General features: G+C 39.4%; 1 protein-coding gene across 1 annotated transcript in view; it reads left to right on the top strand.

Moving 5' to 3' along the window:
* RPP30 (ribonuclease P/MRP subunit p30) overlaps positions 1-18,931 on the top strand; it is a 34,405-nt gene continuing 15,474 nt past the window's right edge. Inside the window, exons 1-6 of the mRNA XM_080640001.1 lie at positions 1-109; positions 2,836-2,891; positions 3,500-3,556; positions 3,962-4,036; positions 5,579-5,650; positions 12,850-12,939. Of these exons, the coding sequence (XP_080496127.1) occupies positions 28-109; positions 2,836-2,891; positions 3,500-3,556; positions 3,962-4,036; positions 5,579-5,650; positions 12,850-12,939 (432 nt within the window). The 5' untranslated portion in view covers positions 1-27. The remainder of the gene's footprint in view (positions 110-2,835; positions 2,892-3,499; positions 3,557-3,961; positions 4,037-5,578; positions 5,651-12,849; positions 12,940-18,931) is intronic.

Here is an 18,931-nt window from a genome sequence, read left to right as displayed (position 1 = left end):
CGCGCGGGGCGGTCATGTGACTCCAGCATGGCGGTGTTTGCAGATTTGGACCTGCGAGCGGGCTCGGACCTGAAGGCGCTGCGCGGGCTCGTGGAGAACGCCGCTCACCGTGAGTCGCCCTGGCCTCGCGGGCCGCAATGCCTGCCCAGCCTCGCCGTCCCCCTGACTGTCGGGCCACGTTCTGGAAGGACTCGGCAAGGCCGGGCCTCGGTGTCTCTGGGATGTCCCTGGAAGCCGATGCCTACCACGGTGTTGTTTGGATCCTGAACGCGGGAAATTCGAGGCACTGGGGCGCTGTTACCTAGTCCAGCTCCTCCTTTCATGCAAATTGAGAAAACTGAGGCCACGAGGAGGTGGAGGATTTGTTTAGGGCCCCACAGCTGATGGAATGTAGAAGCCAGGGCTTCCAAGTGTAATCTACACCAGTGCTTTTCATATCACACCCCTTTCTGCCTTTCACGACTGGGTCGGAGCAAATGAGTGAGCAGTGCATAGACGGAGAGTACTGTGGGGCTCGGAAAAGCGGGGAGGAACGGGGGCTGCGAGTGTTGGAATAATATTTATAGGAAGGGTAGGTAGGAGAGGATACATTGGGGATGGGGGCAAGCAGCATGGCCAGAACGCTGGATTCATATTTGAATCCAAGGAAGCGAAAGCCCTGAGAGATAAGAGCCTGTTTTAATTATTGAAACTAATCATGACTGCTGTTTTCTTCCTTGGACGTGGGGCTAGAAGGGTTTACAAATGAAGAGGTTTCTGCAGGATTCCTCAGTTCTCAGCTCTGTGAGAGCTGCTAATGATACTTTTCAGAGGGTGGTGCTGGACAAAGCCAGCCTTTGGCGAAGTGGGTGACACCATTTCTTCTTGTCCTTTTGTCTTTCCATTGCAGCCACTAATTAGCATTGTCTCTCTGAGAATACTTTCCTCACCAGTAAAAAGAAGGCGATGGACGTGATGATCTGGGCCGTTTAATGCTACTGTTTGGTGGTTCCTTTAAAATCAAATTTTCTGGGTGTAGTTTGTATTACTTCTTCAATTAAGCTTTTCTGGATGCTTTTTCCTTAATGACTGAGTCATGATATGTAGAGAGCAGCCATGTCTTTCTATTCATTCTTTTATTTCTTGTGTTCAGCACAGTCACTCAGCAGCCCTGGTAGGTAGTGATTACTCACTCACTGCTTATGGAATAAATTAATAAGCTGTACACCTTTTTAAAAATACAGAAAATGATGACTTGTTTAGAAAATTGCCTCAATTTCAAATACTCCTGAAGGAGATGTAGTAAAGTGTCTATACATTGTTACCCAATGTGTATAATTAAAATTAAATGAAAAGTCATAACATGACAGAAAGTCACCCCAATTTTAGTTAAAGATAAAGGAGTGCTATTTGGTGAGTGGCAATTTCCAAAGAATAAAGAAAACGGATCCCTGGTCCTTGGTTTATGATGTGATGTGAGAAACCAATAAGCTTCAGAAATAAGTTACATAAATAGAAGTTACACCAGAGACATTGGGAAAGTAATCCTGAGATGCCCGGTGAGTAGTCTAGGAAAAGTTTGTGGAGAAATTGAATCTAGTTGACATTTCTGAAGGACAGTAGAGACATTGCTTAGAGGCCAAAAGGTTTCCCGAGTGGGTATAACAAGAAAACGTAGAGTAGATTTTGGAGCAGTGGTCGGCAAACTCATTAGTCAACAGAGCCAAATATCAACAGTACAACGATTGAAATGTCTTTTGAGAGCCAAATTTTTTAAACTTAAACTTTTTCTAATGCCACTTCTTCAAAATAGACTCGCCCAGGCCGTGGTATTTTGTGGAAGAGCCACACTCAAGGGGCCAAAGAGCCGCATGTGGCTCTCGAGCCACAGTTTGCGGACCACGGCTTTGGAGTATGGTAAAGAAGAATGGTGGTGGGGTGTATTGGTGGGGCTTGATTGATTTGACTGAGTGAAAGGTGAAGCACAAAGTACTGGAAATTTCTTTTATCTTCTGGTTTTTCTGTATTCTCAACACGTAGCAAACGGCCTGTCATGTAATGGATACTCAATATTTGAGTGAGGAAGGAAAGAAGGAAGTTGGACAAATTGATGAAAGGGGCCCACTATTTTGGCATGAATATGCATTATATTTTCATATCCTGTTATTACCCCCCATTGGTGTTAAAATAACTTGAAAATATGATTTAGACATAATTTCGGTAGTCAAATGCCCAGAACAGTGCTCTGTGTTGAGGCTGATAGAGCAAGGCCCTGGCCTCAAAGAGTTCCCAATCTTGATGTTGGAGAGCTCCAAAAGAGAAGTGGATATTGGTGTGAGGGCATCATTACTCCATTTCTCCTTAGGAAAAGGGCCTCAAAAGGAAGTATTAAGGCTAAAAAGCAAAAGAAATGAGTGAGAGTAAAGGTGGGGCTGACAAGTATAAAGTTGGTGGGATGAAAATGAAAAAAGGAATATGAAAGAGAATGATAGATGGAAAGGAGACACGCAAAGTTAAGGGTGTTTAGTATCATGCTAATAATATGTCACAGAGGTCAAATAAAGCCTTAACTAAGTGCGAGGCACCGTTCTAAAACACTCTACGAGTATTATCTCATTTAATCCTCATGACATGTATGTTAATTTCTTTTATTATCACCATTTTGACAGACGAAGAATCTGAAACTTGAAAGTGGTAATGCTTAGATCTGAAAGCAGGCAGTCTGACACCAGAGCCCATACCCATACCACTCTGCAAACTTCCGCCTAGTCTTGACATCTAGAAGTGGGATAGGACTATGGGTAAAGGAAAGAGAGGTTGTTATATTTAAGAAGAATGTTCCGTTTTTCTTTTCAGTTGGCTATTCAGTTGTTGCCATCAATCACATTGTTGAATTTAAGGAAAAGAAACAGGTAAAATATAATTTCTGAAGTTAATAACAACAACCAGTTTTTATAATTACTTATATTTATATTGGTAATGTGGAACCTACAGATAAGCATATTTTCTTGCAATTTTAAAAAATTGATTCTCTGTGCACTATTCTTATAATAGTTGAGTTGATGCATATTTGTGCAAATGATAGCTTTTTTTGTAACATAATAGACATGCTTTGAGGATTCTTAAAGTTGATTTGATGTTAAGTCACTCAGTAGTCATTTTTTTAAAAAGTGTATTGTTATTGACTGAGTATAATCACAATATTTGATTTTTTAACTCTTTAACATAAACATACTGGTAAATGTATATATTTCTCTTTAGGCCAACAACTGTACCTTACAGATTATTTCAGTCTAAAAACTACTTTTCATCCTTCCTATCCATTGATGTTTACAGTTGCTTCTCTGCTCTTCAGCTTTATTTTTTTAAGAAAAAAAGCTAATTTAGTGTTTCTGAATAACACAAATTAGTTTTCTTATTTCTTTTCTTAAATTATCTTTTCTGCAAACAGTAAGTTTTCCATTATGCTTTGTCCCATTAACATGTATAATCTAGGGTAACTGTTTATTATTTGTTGTAGGAAATTGAAAAACCAATAGCTGTTTCAGAACTCTTTACAACTTTGCCAATTGTACAGGTAGGTGTTTTGTTGTTTAAGAAGCATAATACCTATTCTTTCAATGCAGACACGCCCATGATACGTATGGTTCTCTATCCTGCGATGCCCCTTCCTCTGCTTACCAGTCTTACCTTTCCATCAGGACCCAGCTCTTCTGTGAAACATTCTCTTACTATTGATTCCATACTTCTTCGGTGGTCTTCTTTCCTGAAGTCCTACGGCCTTTAAATTATCTCATTATGTAGTTTAACATACACCTTTTTTCTCTAGCTGTAATATAAATTCCTTGAGAATGAAGGCTGGATTTTACTGATCTTTACTGCCCTATTGCTGGCATCTTTTCAATGAATGCTTCCACTGGTAAAGAGGAAAATCGGTCATTTGTATTCTGTGCTTTTTTTGATGGTATGTTTTTGATTATAGGGAAAATCAAGACCAATAAAAATTTTAACTAGACTGACAATTATTGTTTCGGATCCATCTCACTGCAATGTTTTGGTAAGTTAATTACCTTTCTTCTCTCGTTTTGGACTTGTAAGTTGATTGATTAATGTTGAAAGTGTTGCTTTTCAACTTAACCCATTCTTACACCCCCACCCCTGTGCATGACACATGCCTGTTGTCCCCATCCTCAGAATTCACGTAATATAACAGAATCTCTTCTACTCATGGCACATGTACAGGAATACCACAATATATGAGTCCTTGGGCAACTGTTAGTCATTGAGCTCACATGAACCAGACATACGGTGGTGCTAGGGATATTGCTGTGAATAATACAGACACAATCCTTTTAAATCTGTGAGAAATAGCTAAAAAGGTGGAGGTAGTAAATAAAAAATGCTCTAGAGGCCAGTTTGAAGAAGTTGATGTTCAAACTGGGGCTAGAAAAATCAGTAAGTGCTATTTAGATGTTGAGTGGGGGAGAGAGTGTTCTCAGAGACAGGAGGGATTATGCTAAGGTCCTGAAGCCAAAGAAAACATGGTGTGTTCTGGGTGTGTTCTTAGCCTACTAAGCTGGCTAACCTGAGATGAGGTTAGGGAGGTTGGTCTGGGTGAGCAGATCTTAACCAAGGGAGGTTTGCATTATAGTGTGAATGGATCAGAGGGGATCAAGGGGATTTGAGAAGCATCCCGGTGGGCGGATTGTCGGGATTCGATGGTTAATTGGATTTAGGATGATGATGCCTTAATGTGGCCTGAGCAGCCAGTTAGGTAGCTGGTGGTACCATTTGCTGAGACAGGACATACCAAGAAAAGCAGCTTTGAGGGCATGGCGTTTGGGACTTGGTGGGTTATTGTAAAAGTTCCAATGGAGCCTATCAAATGGCAGTTGGAAAGGCATGGCCCTTAGAAGAGTGATCCTAATAACAGATAATGGCTTGGGAGTGGTCACCATATAGAGAATAATTTAATTCATGGGAGTGGATGAGACTCCCTGGTCCAAGTGTGAGGTGGGAAGAGAAGGTCTAGGACAGTCCTGAGGAATTTCAGCATTTAATGGGAGGAAGATAAGCTAGGATAAGCTGTCTTATATTTCTCTCATTCTGTCCTTGGTTTCTCAGGTATTTTCCTGCACATCTAGCAGTTTAATTTTTATTTAACATTATTCTCATTGTGAACCTAATTGCCTCACACTTAGTCAAGTGTATTTTTTGTCTCCCAACAAAATTGTGAATTCCCTGAAGGGCAGACATATGCCTTAAATGATCCTGTACCTCTAGTGTCCTTCACACAACAGGCTCTCGGTCGGTGTCTGATAAACTCCTCCACTAGTTTGTAAAAGCAAGGGCTATCTAATTTGATTTTTGTATCGCAAACACAATGTTTGATACAAGTGTAACAATGTAGGAAGGAAGATAGAAGGTTGGTGGAATGGATGTTGGTATCTAAATTCTCACGTGCTTAGAAAATCTTCTCTGCCAACATACAAAGCAAAGCAGAACTGTCAATGGCATGTTAGGTATGCAGCCAAACCAGAGGCAGAATCCCATGGGTACTGTTTTTGTTACTGAATGACAACATTCTTTTTATTACTAGAGAGCAACTTCTTCGAGGGTCCGGCTGTATGATATTGTTGCAGTTTTTCCAAAGACAGAAAAACTTTTTCATGTAAGTAACAGATTAAGTAAAAGAAAATAGTGTTTATTATTTTTTAAAAGAAGTCTTGATTATTATGCCTTTGTAGATTATCTGTTTTGCCCTGTCTGAAAACTTTGAATTTTTCATTTATGGTTCTGGAATTTCACAAGAGTGTATTTAGGTGGCATGTTTTTTCTTTTGTTTTGTTTTGTTCATCCTGCTAGACATTTGATGGGCTCAGATTTGAACAGCCCATCAAGTTTTCTCCTGTTTCTTTGTCTTTTTTTTTTTTTTTAAATATATTTTATTGATTTTTTAGAGAGGAAGGAAGAGTGATAGATAGTCAGAAACATCGATGAGAGAGAAACATCGATCGGCTGCCTCCTGCACACCTCCCACTGGGGATGTGCCCGCAACCAAGCTACATGCCCTTGACCGGAATCGAACCTGGGACCCTTCAGTCCGCAGGCTGACGCTCTATCCACTGAGCCAAACCGGTTTTGGCTCTCCTGTTTCTTTATCTCTGCTTTATTCATTCATTCATTCATTCATTGGAAACTTCTATTAGTAAATGTTGGTCTCACTCTTTGTAGTTCTAAAAATCACTTCAATTTCTGCCCTTCTTACTAGTTGCTGCTGCCTGTTGGGGAAAAAAGGCATAAGGTTCTACTGTGGCATGAAAGCTCCCATTTGTCTGATCTTTCTCCTTTGCATGCTGAGAGGTGTGGCCCATATGCCAGCAGGATCACGTCAGGCATCAGTCCTCTAGAAATTCTCCACAGTCAACCATCTGCTGATACTGTCCCCCTCCTGATCCGAGAGCCTTTGTGAATGTAATTCCTTTTGTACTTTTAAAATTGCTATATCTGTTAACATAATGGACATTTTAAATGATTACAGGAAAGGGGAAAAAAATCACCTGTAATATAGTCTTTCAGTAATATGTTTTACATTGTAAAATGAGCGATAGATACCTTTAGAAAGTTCTGAATGTTGTCTTTAGGTTCCAAAAAATATCCATCTGCAAAAAGTATATCCACCAAAGGTATATTGCAGGGGGGAAAAAATACTGGTTTTGATGTTTTAATTTTACAGCATAGTTCATTTCTAAGCAAAGTCTGTTCTAAAAATATAGGAAGATTTTGCCTAAGTTTATCCAGTAGATGGAGCTGTTGACAAAGAAGACTTATGTGTGGTAAATTTAGTTTTCCAGGCTTACTATCAATTATTTTATCAATTCTTAAATATGTATATTATTGTAGAGGAACGGTACAACTTATCTATGAATAACTTTGTTTTTGATGACTCCTTTCATAAAATGTTCAATTATAATAGTTTTCAATTTTGTTTCAGAAAAAGAGTTCAGTAAAGGGGAGTGGTACATATTCATCAGAGACCCCTGTGGAACTTTTTTAAATCAGGGGTGTTCAGCCCTCACCACTGAAGATTCTGATCCAGTAGGTTAGGGATTGAGTCTGGTATCTGTTTTTTCAAGTTCCACAGGAGATTCTGATTCATTGATGGAACCATGGTAGGTATAAGGACTATGGGTAGTTCCCAGATTTGTTAAATAGTAACTTAGTTTTGTTATTAAATAACAGTTCAGTTATGTTATACATTAAAAGCTGGTAATATACCCAATTTGTACTACATTTTTTTCAAAATAGATTTAGAAATGTAAGCATATAGCCCTAACTGGTTTGGCTCAGTGGATAGAGCATCGGCCTGCAGACTGAAGGGTCCCAGGTTCGATTCCGGTCAAGGGCATGTACCTTGGTTGTGTGCACATCCCCAGTAGGGGGTGTGCAGGAGGCAGCTGATCGATGTTTCTCTCTCATCGATGTTTCTAACTCTCTATCCCTCTCCCTTCCTGTCTGTAAAAAAAATCAATAAAATACATTTTTTTAAAAAAAAGAAATGTAAGCATATAACTTATATTTCCATAGCCATTTACTGGTGATTAGAGAAACAGAACCCTTAAAACATGACACTATGGCTGGAAGGCATACATTTATATTACCTTTGAAAGACCTTTACATTTTTTTTTTACCTTTAATACAACACTCATGAGGGATAATCGGGACACATATTTGTTACTCTCCCCATTATATAGGAGAGAAAACTGAGGTTCGGACTAAGTGATTTGCTCTAAATCTCAGGTAGTATGTAGTAGAGCTAGGGCTTTTAGATTTTAGAATACATTATAATTCCATACAGCAATTTTATCTTAGTTGTTTATCATATTACTTATTTTTCTCAGACTATTCAAAAAGTGAATTTAAAAGCATGAATATATGCTTGATGATGGTGAGTGAAACGTATTCTAGAAGAGGGAAGAAAGCTACAAATAATTCACAGAGTATTTGACTATACAGATATACTAAAAAAGTTACATAAAAACAGTTTATAAAATTGGAACAACTTCCTCTGATCTGTCCAAATCTTACCTATTCTCTACAACTGTGTTCAAGTTGGGGCTCTCCTTGTTTTCTATAGATAATCAATTTTAAAAAGCTTTTTAAAGTCTATCATGGTCTGGAATCAGGACAAATGAAGCAGTTGTTTTTAAGAGGCTGTATCCTGTAATTGATTTCATTTGTTTGGTTTGAAAATTGATTAATTTTAAAGGTGTAGATATAATCTAAAACTAAGGTCTCTAAGGTAATCATAACACACATATGTTAACAATTAGTAATATAAAATCTAACCACCTTAATAGCATTGGGAATTCCCAGGGCTTCTTGGGATGGGGGAGGAAATATAGCAGTTTCAGAGAAGCTTGGGGAGCTTCTGAGTTCCTTATTCCCATTTAAAATTTAAAGTGACTAGATTTAAAGATTTAGGTTGAGGTGAATTCAGGTTATTTAGTCTGGTTGTCTACAAACGACTTAGATTGTGCACCCTATCAATTCAAATAAGCATTGAGGCTGCATCCCCAATATATGTATGTTTATTTTCTTATAAATTATTTGCATACTTCATTATAACAGTGTGCTTTAAAAGGTAATATACACACAAAACAGAACAAGTTTTAAGAGAGTGAATTAAAAAATAAATGGAAATAAAAGTTCTATTTGCTTCCTGCTTCCAAAATCCATGCCTACTTCCCTTTAAAAACTGCCATTGTAGAGTATGATACCAGTACCTCAGGCTCTTGAAAGGGGTTCTTTTTCAGGACAGTGCTTATGGCTCCCCCAGCTTCAAAATTGCTGGGGATATTTGTTAAAATGAGGATGCTTTGGCCCTACTTCTGAATTTATCACTGGGAGTGGGCCTGGTAATCTTTTAAAAAATATATGTATATATTTTTATTGATTTAGAGGAGGAAGGGAGATGAATAGAAACATCAATGATGAGAATCATTGATCCGCTGCCTCCTGCGCACCCCCTACTGGGGATCAAGCCCACATCCCAGACATGTGCCCTGACTGGGAATCCAACTTTGACCTCTTGGTTCATAGGTTGACGCTCAACCACTGAGCCACATGGGAGGCTCAAATCCATTCTTTAGAAAACTGCACCAGGGTGGGGGTGCAGGAGGCACCTCAAACTTAAAATATCTCAAACTGAATTTTTTTGCTATTTAGCTTCCTATTAATCCAAATGTTCAATTGATACATTTAGAGAACTATAAAATAAAAGCATTGTTCACATTAAAGTACTTTCTAAATCATTAAAGAAGATTAAATTACGTACAAATAATATTTATGGTTTAAAGTCTTAGTGGTTTTGACAGGCTGAATATAAATTCATATCAGTTCTTTTTCTTTGGCCAAGGTCTCCTATGAGGACTTAAGGAAAGTATATTCTTTAAAATGCACATACATACTCAAACATTTTTTTTATTTTATAAAACAAGGAAGACAGAAGAAAAGGGGTTCGTAGACCTCCCCAAGTCCATTTTATGGATGTCAGGTTAGTACATCTTGGATTAATAGAATGCTAAATAGCAAAAGAATTCAGTTTGAGACATTTTAAGTTTGAGGTGTCAGAGGGAACCAAGTAGAGCTGTCCTTCGTTACTGAAAGTTTATTAAAATGTATGTACTTAAACCAACAAGGGGTATTTTTTAATTAGCCAGTTATATAGGAGAAGGAGAAAATGACCAATACATAAGTAATAAGTAGCCTAATTTAGCTTTGATCTGGGGAATAATATTCAACAGGCTTAAAAAAAATGAATCAGCTTTTTTTTTAATGAAAAATAATTTCTGTTCATGATAATAACTTCAAACAGTAAAATAGATAAGCGTTGGAAAGTATACTTTTCTCCTACCTAAAATTTCTTCTCCCTTTTCTTCTGAGGCAACCACTGCTAACAGTTTTGTGTCTTCTCAGAAATATTATTTACCTAATCCTTCCTTCATTCCTCTCTCTTCCCTCCTTCCTTTCTTCTTATGTAACACCATGCTTTTTTCACCTAACAGTATATCTTGGAGATGGTCCCTGATGTCAATTAGAGATATACCTCATTCCTTTTTAGGAGTCAGCATATTCCATTATAATAAGTGACTATATATAATTTATTAAAGTGAAATTGATACATGTTTAATTTCATCTAGTCTTTTGTGATTAGTGTTTGCAGTGACTATCATTGTACTAATATCCCTGAGCATTTGTAGAGTACATTGCTATAGAATATATTTCTGTAACCTATAGGATACATTCCTGTAAGTGAGGTTGATGGTATATGCACTTAACATTTTGATACCTATTGCTAAAGTACTTTTTAAGACTCTGTACTGATGTAAGGATCCTGTGAGTACCTGTTTATTCATTCTTGTGTTAGCAGAGTATTCCTGAACATTTTTATCTTTGCCATTGTGATAGTTAAAAAATGGTGGACAGAAGCTGAACTTGTATTATCTACTATTCAGAGCTTGTCTTCATCCATTCTTATTAAATTTTCAATGACTCTTATGAGTTGGGCAGCTGTAGCAGTTGGGATGGGGCAGATTCTTAATGAGCCAAGTGTTTTTGCCAAAACAGCACTACTTTCCAGGCTTACTGAGTTACTAAGGCTGTCTTAAAGCCAGCGAGTCTGGGTGGGGGTAGGAGTGACTGAAGTGGGGATTCTGAAGAACTCCCCAGCATTGCCCCCTCTTTACCCCTCTTCCTTACTCCATCCTTTCCCTTGGTCTTTGCCCCTGATGTTGGTTTGTCAGCATAGCCACCTGGCAGTGTGAATTTGTTCATGGAGTCTGTATATACTAACACTGTGTCTTATGTTTAATACAGTTCAAAACAGCCAGTTCTTTTTAACACTTTAAATCAAATAATGGAAAATCAGAGCCAGATATTCATCTTCTAGTAGTGTCTTTTGGCCTGTATTCTTAAACTAGTAACCTTTCCTCAAATTTATTTCCTTCTGTCCTGATTTTCTTACCTGTTTATTTCATCTTGCAAGCAGCTTTTGTAAGCAGTTTCAAATCTCTTTTGGATGTAAATGCAGAGTATTGATCAATAAATGATAGCAAAAATTAGAAGAAAGGAAAGAGAAATTAAATCTGAAAAATGCATTCAGTATCATTTGATTTGTAACAGCTCTGTGTTGACCATTTATGTAGATTGTTTTCATTAGTATTTGAACAAAATGCCATTGGTAGTGTCTTGTTCATGATTCTTCAGCCACTCAATAGACTGGTAGGAACCACAGGCCTGAAACAATTCCTAGCACAAAAATAAATGATTTACGGGAAAAGTGGAGCATTTGGACTTTTTTTTTCTTGGATTTCAGTTAGTTTTCCTTTCTGGAACAATATACACTTCCACAAACTGAGCCTCTCTTAGCAGCCCATATGTAGCAGACCATGAGTCAGAGGGTCTCTAAGCCAGGGGTCCTCAAACTTTTTAAACGGGGCCAGTTCACTATCCCTCAGGCCGTTGGAGGGCCGGACTATAGTTTAAAAAAAAAACTATGGCCGAAACCGGTTTGGCTCAGTGGATGGAGCGTCGGCCTGCGGACTGAAGGGTCCCAGGTTCGATTCCGGTCAGGGGCATGTACCTTGGTTGCAGGCACATCCCCAGTGGGGGGTGTGCAGGAGGCAGCTGATCGATGTTTCTCTCTCATCGATGTTTCTAGCTCTCTATCCCTCTCCCTTCCTCTCTGTAAAAAAATCAATAAAATATATTTAAAAAAAAAAAAAAAAACTATGAACAAATTCCTATGCGCACTGCGGGCCGGGGACGAGTCAGCTGCTAAGCAGGACAGGCAGCGGCACCCGGCGGGCTGGATAAATGTCCTCGGCGGGCCGCAGTTTGAGGACGCCTGCTAGTAAGCCCTGTCTTTTAAAGGTCTGTGGACATATCACACTGCTTCAGCCAGATTACAGTTAAACCGTTCAAGCCAAACTTGCAGGAATGGCTGACCACTGGCTTTGTATTTCAACTCAGAGCCATCATAACACCTTTAGCGTGAGCAATGTCTATTTATGTTTCTTTATATCCGAATTGACCTCATTCCCATTCTTAACATGCCAGTTTTTCTTTTGCCTTTCTCTTTGGTCTCCTTCGTTCTCTTAGCTAAACGTTTAGCATATTTTGCAGCCTCTTCCTTATTTATTTACTTTTTTCGTACATTGTTTCTTCAGAGCAATACACTGTTGTCTTGTGGGACGCTTAGAGTAGCAAGACACTGAATGTTGGGTGTTTTGGTCCAAGGTTTCTTAACCTTCTTTATGTAGGGACTTTCTCACACATTTATGCAGACATCACCATCTTTTGAGAAATTTCGTAGTTTGTGGATTCTGCTATTCTTTTGGTCCCCAGATGACAAGGCACAGTATCAGTGAGACCAGGAATATCTTTTTTTTTTTTTTTTTTTTTTTTACAGTGACCTAGTTGAGAACACTGAGATTGACATCCACAATGCAACCAAGAACAGATTTGTGCTTTTTCTCTCCAATCCTCCTTGGTGTATAACAGGAATGCCTTACTCAGTAGCAGGTGGATACAGCAATGGGTCAAGACACCCTGCTTCATGAGGAAACCTTGTTTGTTCTCACCACTGATTCAAACCACATACCCCTCCTTCCATTTTTCACCCAGAGCATCAGCAAAAACTTCTGTGCCATACACTTCTCACAAAAGGTAGAAGTTTGCATTTATCGTCCACTTCAGTGAGTCCCGGGCAGCCAATGGCTGGGAAAGAGGTGTTCAGCTTCATCCTGAAGCAGCCGCCAAACTCCAAGGAGCCACAAAAAGAGCTTACCTACTTTTTCTTGTTGACAGGTTGCTTGTACACATCTAGATGTGGATTTAGTCTGCATAACTGTAACAGAGAAACTACCATTTTACTTCAGAAGACCCCCTATTAATGTGGTAAGTGTTATACTTTTCTTTCTATACTTGAATCTGTAGAAACTTAGATTAACAAACTGGATGAGAGGCAGAAGAAACCAGTGCTCTTAGATGAAGAAAAATAAAGGCTAGGTGATAAATAAGCATTTTAGTTGTTGTTGTTGTTAATCCTCACCCAAAGATACTTTGCCATTGATTTTTAGAGAGAGTGGAAGGGAGGGGGAGAGACAGAGAGAGAGAGAAACATTGATGTGAGAGAGACACATCGATTGGTTGCTTCGCACACGCACACCCGACCAGGGCTGGGTATTGAGCCTACAGCCAAGGTTCCTGCTATTGACTGGAATCGAACCTGAGACCCTTCAGTCCACAGGCCAATGCCTCTATCCACTGAGCCAAATCGGCTAGGGCTAAATAAGCATTTTTTAAAAAAATATCTACCTAATAAAAGAGTAACATGCTAATTGACCATACCTTCGTGGTGCCCATCAGCCAATCAGAAGTGAGTAGGCAAATTAACCCAACAAAGATGGGAGCGGCGGAGGGTAGGGCCGGACGCTTGCGTAGTCGCCATGGCGATGACACAGGCATTCCGCACCACCCCAGCCGCTCCGGGCCTCTGGGCAGCGTGGGAAGGCAGAAAGGCTGCTCTGGCCAGAGCGAAGGCCATGCTGGCAGCCAGGGGAAGGAAGGCCCATTCTTGCATGAATCTTCGTGCGTCAGGCCTCTAGTGTGTGTGTGTGTGTGTGTGTGTGTGTGTGTGTGTGTGTGTGTGTGTGTATTTACTGATTTCAGAGAGGAAGGGACAGGGAGAGAGAGATAGAAACATCAATGATGAGAAAGAATCATTGATTGGCTGCTTCCTGCATGCCCCCTACTGGAGATCGAGCCTGTAAGCCGGGCATATGCCCTTGACCAGAATCAAACCTGGGACCCGTTAGTCCACAGGCTGACGCTCTATCCACTGAGCCAAACTGTCTAGGGCTAAATAAGCATTTTTAAAAAGAGGATTTTTATTGTTGTAAATTGACTAAAGGAGGAAAGAAAGCTTAAAATAAAGAAATTCAGTAAATTATGGAGATGTTTTTGAAAGGCCTTACAAATCAAAATCTATGAAGGATATTTTTTGGAAAGAAAGCCAACAGTGTTGGACACTTACTGCCTGAATATTGAACACTAAGGGGACAGAGCAGTCAAGAAAGAAGGGGAAGGGAAATAATGTTGGGAATCCCTGAGGCACCAGTGAGCTGGGGGAGGGCATAGAAAGCATAGCAGGCATGGTCCATGAGCAGTGGAAAGCTGCACTGAAGCATGCTGGTCTACACAAAAGCCCGGTTACCTTTGTAATTATCTAAGAGGGGAGCCATGCATTCTGGGGACTTTTTGTTCCTCCCTCTGCTATAGAATTTTTCTCAGTACCTTTCTACAGGGTACCTTTCTACATAATTCTCTTGTTTTCCCTACCCTTCCTCTTCCATCTGTCATGCCGTCTTGTGAGTCTTATTCCATCATAAAGGTGATATTTCACATCACTAACAACTGTTTGCATTAGCAGCCAGATCCTAGGAAGGGGGAGGATGCTATTTTAGAAGAGTGGCTTCCAAAGCTTAGTCTCCCATTCTCAGAGAGTATTATGGAAGGAGAAAGAGAGTTTAATAAACAATCCAGATTATATACCTAATCCTGTCAGAATTGGAAAATTAAAAATTTAATCTATTTTTTCAAGGTAGATAACTGTCCTGTTCTTTTGTCTCTGTAGCATCACAGCCTTCTCAAGTTGTTTTCCTGTATCTGCTGCTAAGGAATTGGCTCGATCCAAGAATAGGGGGAGACAATGAGGAGAAAATTGGTCTATGTGGTGCGGAAAAATTGAATTCAGTGTGTAAAAATTTTAGTTGGCTTATGTTCTGCCCCTAAAAATATGCTTCTAAAACTGTACTTGAAAAGTACCCAAAATTTTAAAGTCATATCAACTCTTTTCTGGTAAATATTGAGAGGAGAACTGAACATATAACAATATTGCTTAAGCACAAATCATCATTTCCCCACATTCTTGCCAGTGCTTATAAATAAATAAGTAAATACTAAAACAAAACAAAACACCTGACTCATCACAGTTAAGAGTTGGAGATCTGTGTTAACAGCCCACTTAGCAGACGTGGTAAAATGAAGACTGGCAAGGAGAAGCCATTGAGCTCTTCAGTCACAGTGTCCAGACAGTTCTGTTGATTCCCTGTCATGTGAGCCCCCTGCCATGCCCCAGCTACCTGTGATAAAAGGCATAGCCTACTCCAGTACCCAGGGCCACAACAGCCTTTTGGCCTCCATGCGGCTCCTCTCCAGAAGTGGTCGCTATCTCTGGCTCTAGAAGTCTGCCAGAGCCTCACACTGCCAATCCCGTTGCTGTATAAATGGCACCCCCTGGAGTTAGCCAGTGCAGCGGCTCCGTAAATTGCTATTAAATTTAAAGCCCTTTTAACCTTACTCTTCACCTTAATGAACTAGGAAGGCTATTTTCTAGATGGCTTTGCCTGAGTCAGCCCACATACAGTACTGTGTCCTTGTTGGGAGAAGATAGTAGCCTATGATGCTGAGGCCAGATCCGTAGAATGGACAGCAGTGCACACGATTCCTTATGTCCCACAACAGGGTGAGCTTCCCAATGGCTGCTTGGTGAGGGCTTTCATACGAAAGTACCCTTTGTTCAACCCAGACTGTGAGCTTCCAGAGAGCACCAGCTGTGTCATGGGCATCCTTTTTATTTATTATTTATTTTTTTATTTTTTTATTTTTTCAAAATTTTATTAAGGTATTATATGTGTACATATCTTACCATTGCCCCCCCCACCCCACTCCCATACCTGCCCTCACCCCCCAATGTTTTGCATCCGTTGGTTACTCTTATATGCATGCATACAAGTCCTTCAGTTGATCTCTTATTTCCCCCACCTCTCCCTAACCTTACCGCTGTAATTAGACACTCTGTTTGATGCTTTACTGCCTCTGTAACTATCTTTTGGTTCATCAGTTTATAATGTTTTTCATTATCCCTAAATGAGTGAGATCATGTGGTATTTTTCTTTCATTGACTGGCTTATTTCACTTAGCATAATGTTCTCTAATTCCATCCAGGTGTCTACAAATGGTAGTAATTCCTTCTTTTTTATGGCAGCATAGTATTCCATTGTGTAGATGTACCATAGTTTTCTGATCCAGTCATCTGCTGACGGGCACCTAGGCTGTTTCCAAATCTTACCTATTGTAAATTGTGCTGCTATGAACATAGGGGTGCATATATCCTTTCTGATTGGTGTTTCTGGTTTCTTAGGATATATTCCTAGGAGTGGGATTACTGGGTCAAATGGGAGTTCCATTTTCAGTTTTTTGAGGAAACTCCATACTGTTCTCCACAGTGGCTGCACCAGTCTGCATTCCCACCAGCAGTGCACGAGGGTTCCTTTTTCTCCGCATCCTCGCCAACACTTGTCGTTTGTTGATTTGTTGATGATAGCCATTCTGACAGGTGTGAGATGGTATCGCATTGTCGTTTTGATTTGCATCTCTCGGATAATAAGTGACTTTGAGCATGTTTTCATGTGTCTCTTGGCCTTCCTTCTGTCTTCTTTCGAAAAGATTCTATTTAGGTCCGTTGCCCATTTTTTTATTGGATCATTTATCTTCCTTTTATTAAGTTGTATAAGCTGCCTGTAGATGTTGGAAATTAAACCTTTATCAGTGATACCATTTGCAAATATGTTCTCCCATACAGTGGGGTTTCTTGTTGTTTTGTTGATGGTTTCTTTTGCTGTGCAAAAGCTTTTTATTTTGATGTAGTCCCATTTGTTTATTTTCTCTTTGGCTTCCATTGCCCTAGGGGCAGTATCACTGAAAAAGTTCTTTTGGCATATGTCTGAGATTTTGCTGCCTGTGGATTCCTCTAGTATTTTTATGGTTTCCCGTCTTATATTTAAGTCCTGTATCCATTTTGAGTTTATTTTTGTGTGTGGTGTAAGTTGGTGATCTAGTTTCATTTTTTTGCATGTATCTGTCCAATTTTCCCAACACCATTTATTGAAGGGACTGTCTTGACTCCATTGTATGCTCATGCCTCCTTTGTCAAATATTAATTGCGCATATTGGTTTGGGTCGATATCTGGATTCTCTATTCTATTCCATTGATCTATATGTCTGTTCTTGTGCCAGTACCAGGCTGTTTTGAGGACAGTGGCTTTGTAATACAGCTTGAAATCTGGTATTGAGATCCCTCCTACTTTATTCTTCTTTCTCAGGATTGCTGTGGCTATTCGGGGTCTTTTTTTATTCCAGATGAATTTTTGGAGAGTTCTTTCTAGGTCTGTGAAATATGCTGTTGGTATTTTAATGGGGAGTGCATTGAATCTATAGATTGCTTTGGGTAGTATGGACATTTTGATGATGTTGATTCTACCAATCCATGAACATGGTATGTTCTTCCATCTGTTTACATCTTCCTCTATCTCTTTTTTCAGTGTCCTGTAGTTTTCCGCATATAGGTCTTTTACCTCCTTGGTTAGGTTTATTCCTAAGTATCTTAATTTTTTTGGTGCGATGGAAAATGGGATTGCTTTTTTAGTCTCTCTTTCTGTAAGTTCACTGTTGGTGTATAGAAATGCCATAGATTTCTTGGCATTAATTTTGTATCCTGCTACCTTGCCAAATTCATTTATTAAGTCTGTTAGTTTTTTGATAGAGTCTTTCGGGTTTTTAATGTACAATGTCATGTCATCTGCAAATAAGGACAGCTTTACTTCTTCTTTTCCAATTTGGATGCCTTTTATTTCTTCTTCTTGTCTAATTGCAATGGCTAATACTTCCAGTACTATGTCAAACAGGAGTGGTGAGAGTGGGCATCCTTGTCTTGTTCCTGTTCTTAGGGGAAATGGTTTTAGTTTTTGCCCGTTGAGTATGATGTTAGCTGTGGGTTTATCATATATAGCTTTTATTATGTTGAGGTAAGATCCTTCTATTCCCATCTTGTTGAGAGTTTTTATCAAGAAAGGGTGTTGGATTTTGTCAAATGCTTTTTCTGCATCAATTGATATGACTATGTGATTTTTATCTTTCAATTTGTTTATGTGATGTATCACATTTATTGATTTTCGGATATTGAACCATCCTTGCATTCCTGGGATAAACCCTACTTGGTCACGGTGTATGATCTTTCTGATGTACTGCTGGATCCGATTTGCTAGAATTTTGTTGAGGATTTTGGCATCTACATTCATGAGGGATATTGGCCTGTAATTCTCTTTCATTGTGTTGTCTTTATCTGGTTTTGGTATTAGGGTGATGCTGGCTTCATAGAAGGAGCTTGGAAGTGTTCCTTCCTCTTGAATTTTTTGGAATAGTCTGAGGAGGATAGGTTTTAGTTCTTCCTTGAATGTTTGGTAAAACTCTCCTGTGAAGCCGTCTGGCCCCGGGCTTTTGTTTGCTGGAAGCTCTTTGATGACTGCTTCAATTTCTTCCATAGTTACTGGCATATTGAGCTGTTTAGATTCTTCCTGATTGAGTTTTGGAAGGTTATATTTTTCTAGGAATATGTCCATTTCCTCCAGGTTGTCCAGTTTGTTGGAATAGAGTTGTTCGTAGTATTTTTTAACAATCCTTTGTATTTCGGCGGGATCTGTTGTTATTTCACCTCTTTCATTTCTGATTTTGTTTATTTGGGTCCTCTCTCTTTGCTTCTTGGTGAGCCTGGCTAGAGGTTCATCAATCTTGTTTATCCTTTCAAAGAACCAGCTCTTGGTTTTGTTGATCTTTTGTATTGTTTCTTTGGTCTCTATGTCGTTTATCTGTGCTCTGATCTTTATTATTTCCTTCCTTCTGCTTACACTGGGCTTTTCTTGTTGCTCTTTTTCTAACTCTTTGAGTTGTTGGGTTAGGTAATTTATTACCCCTATTTCTTGTTTTTTGCAGTAGGCTTGTAGAGCTATGAACTTCCCTCTCAAGACTGCTTTTGCTGTGTCCCATAGAT

The sequence above is a fragment of the Plecotus auritus genome (genome assembly GCF_963455305.1).
Source record: "Plecotus auritus genome assembly, chromosome: 9".
Lineage (NCBI taxonomy): Eukaryota > Metazoa > Chordata > Mammalia > Chiroptera > Vespertilionidae > Plecotus > Plecotus auritus.
The sequence above is the reverse complement of the archived record's forward strand: the minus strand, read 5'-3'. Positions and strand labels throughout refer to the sequence as shown.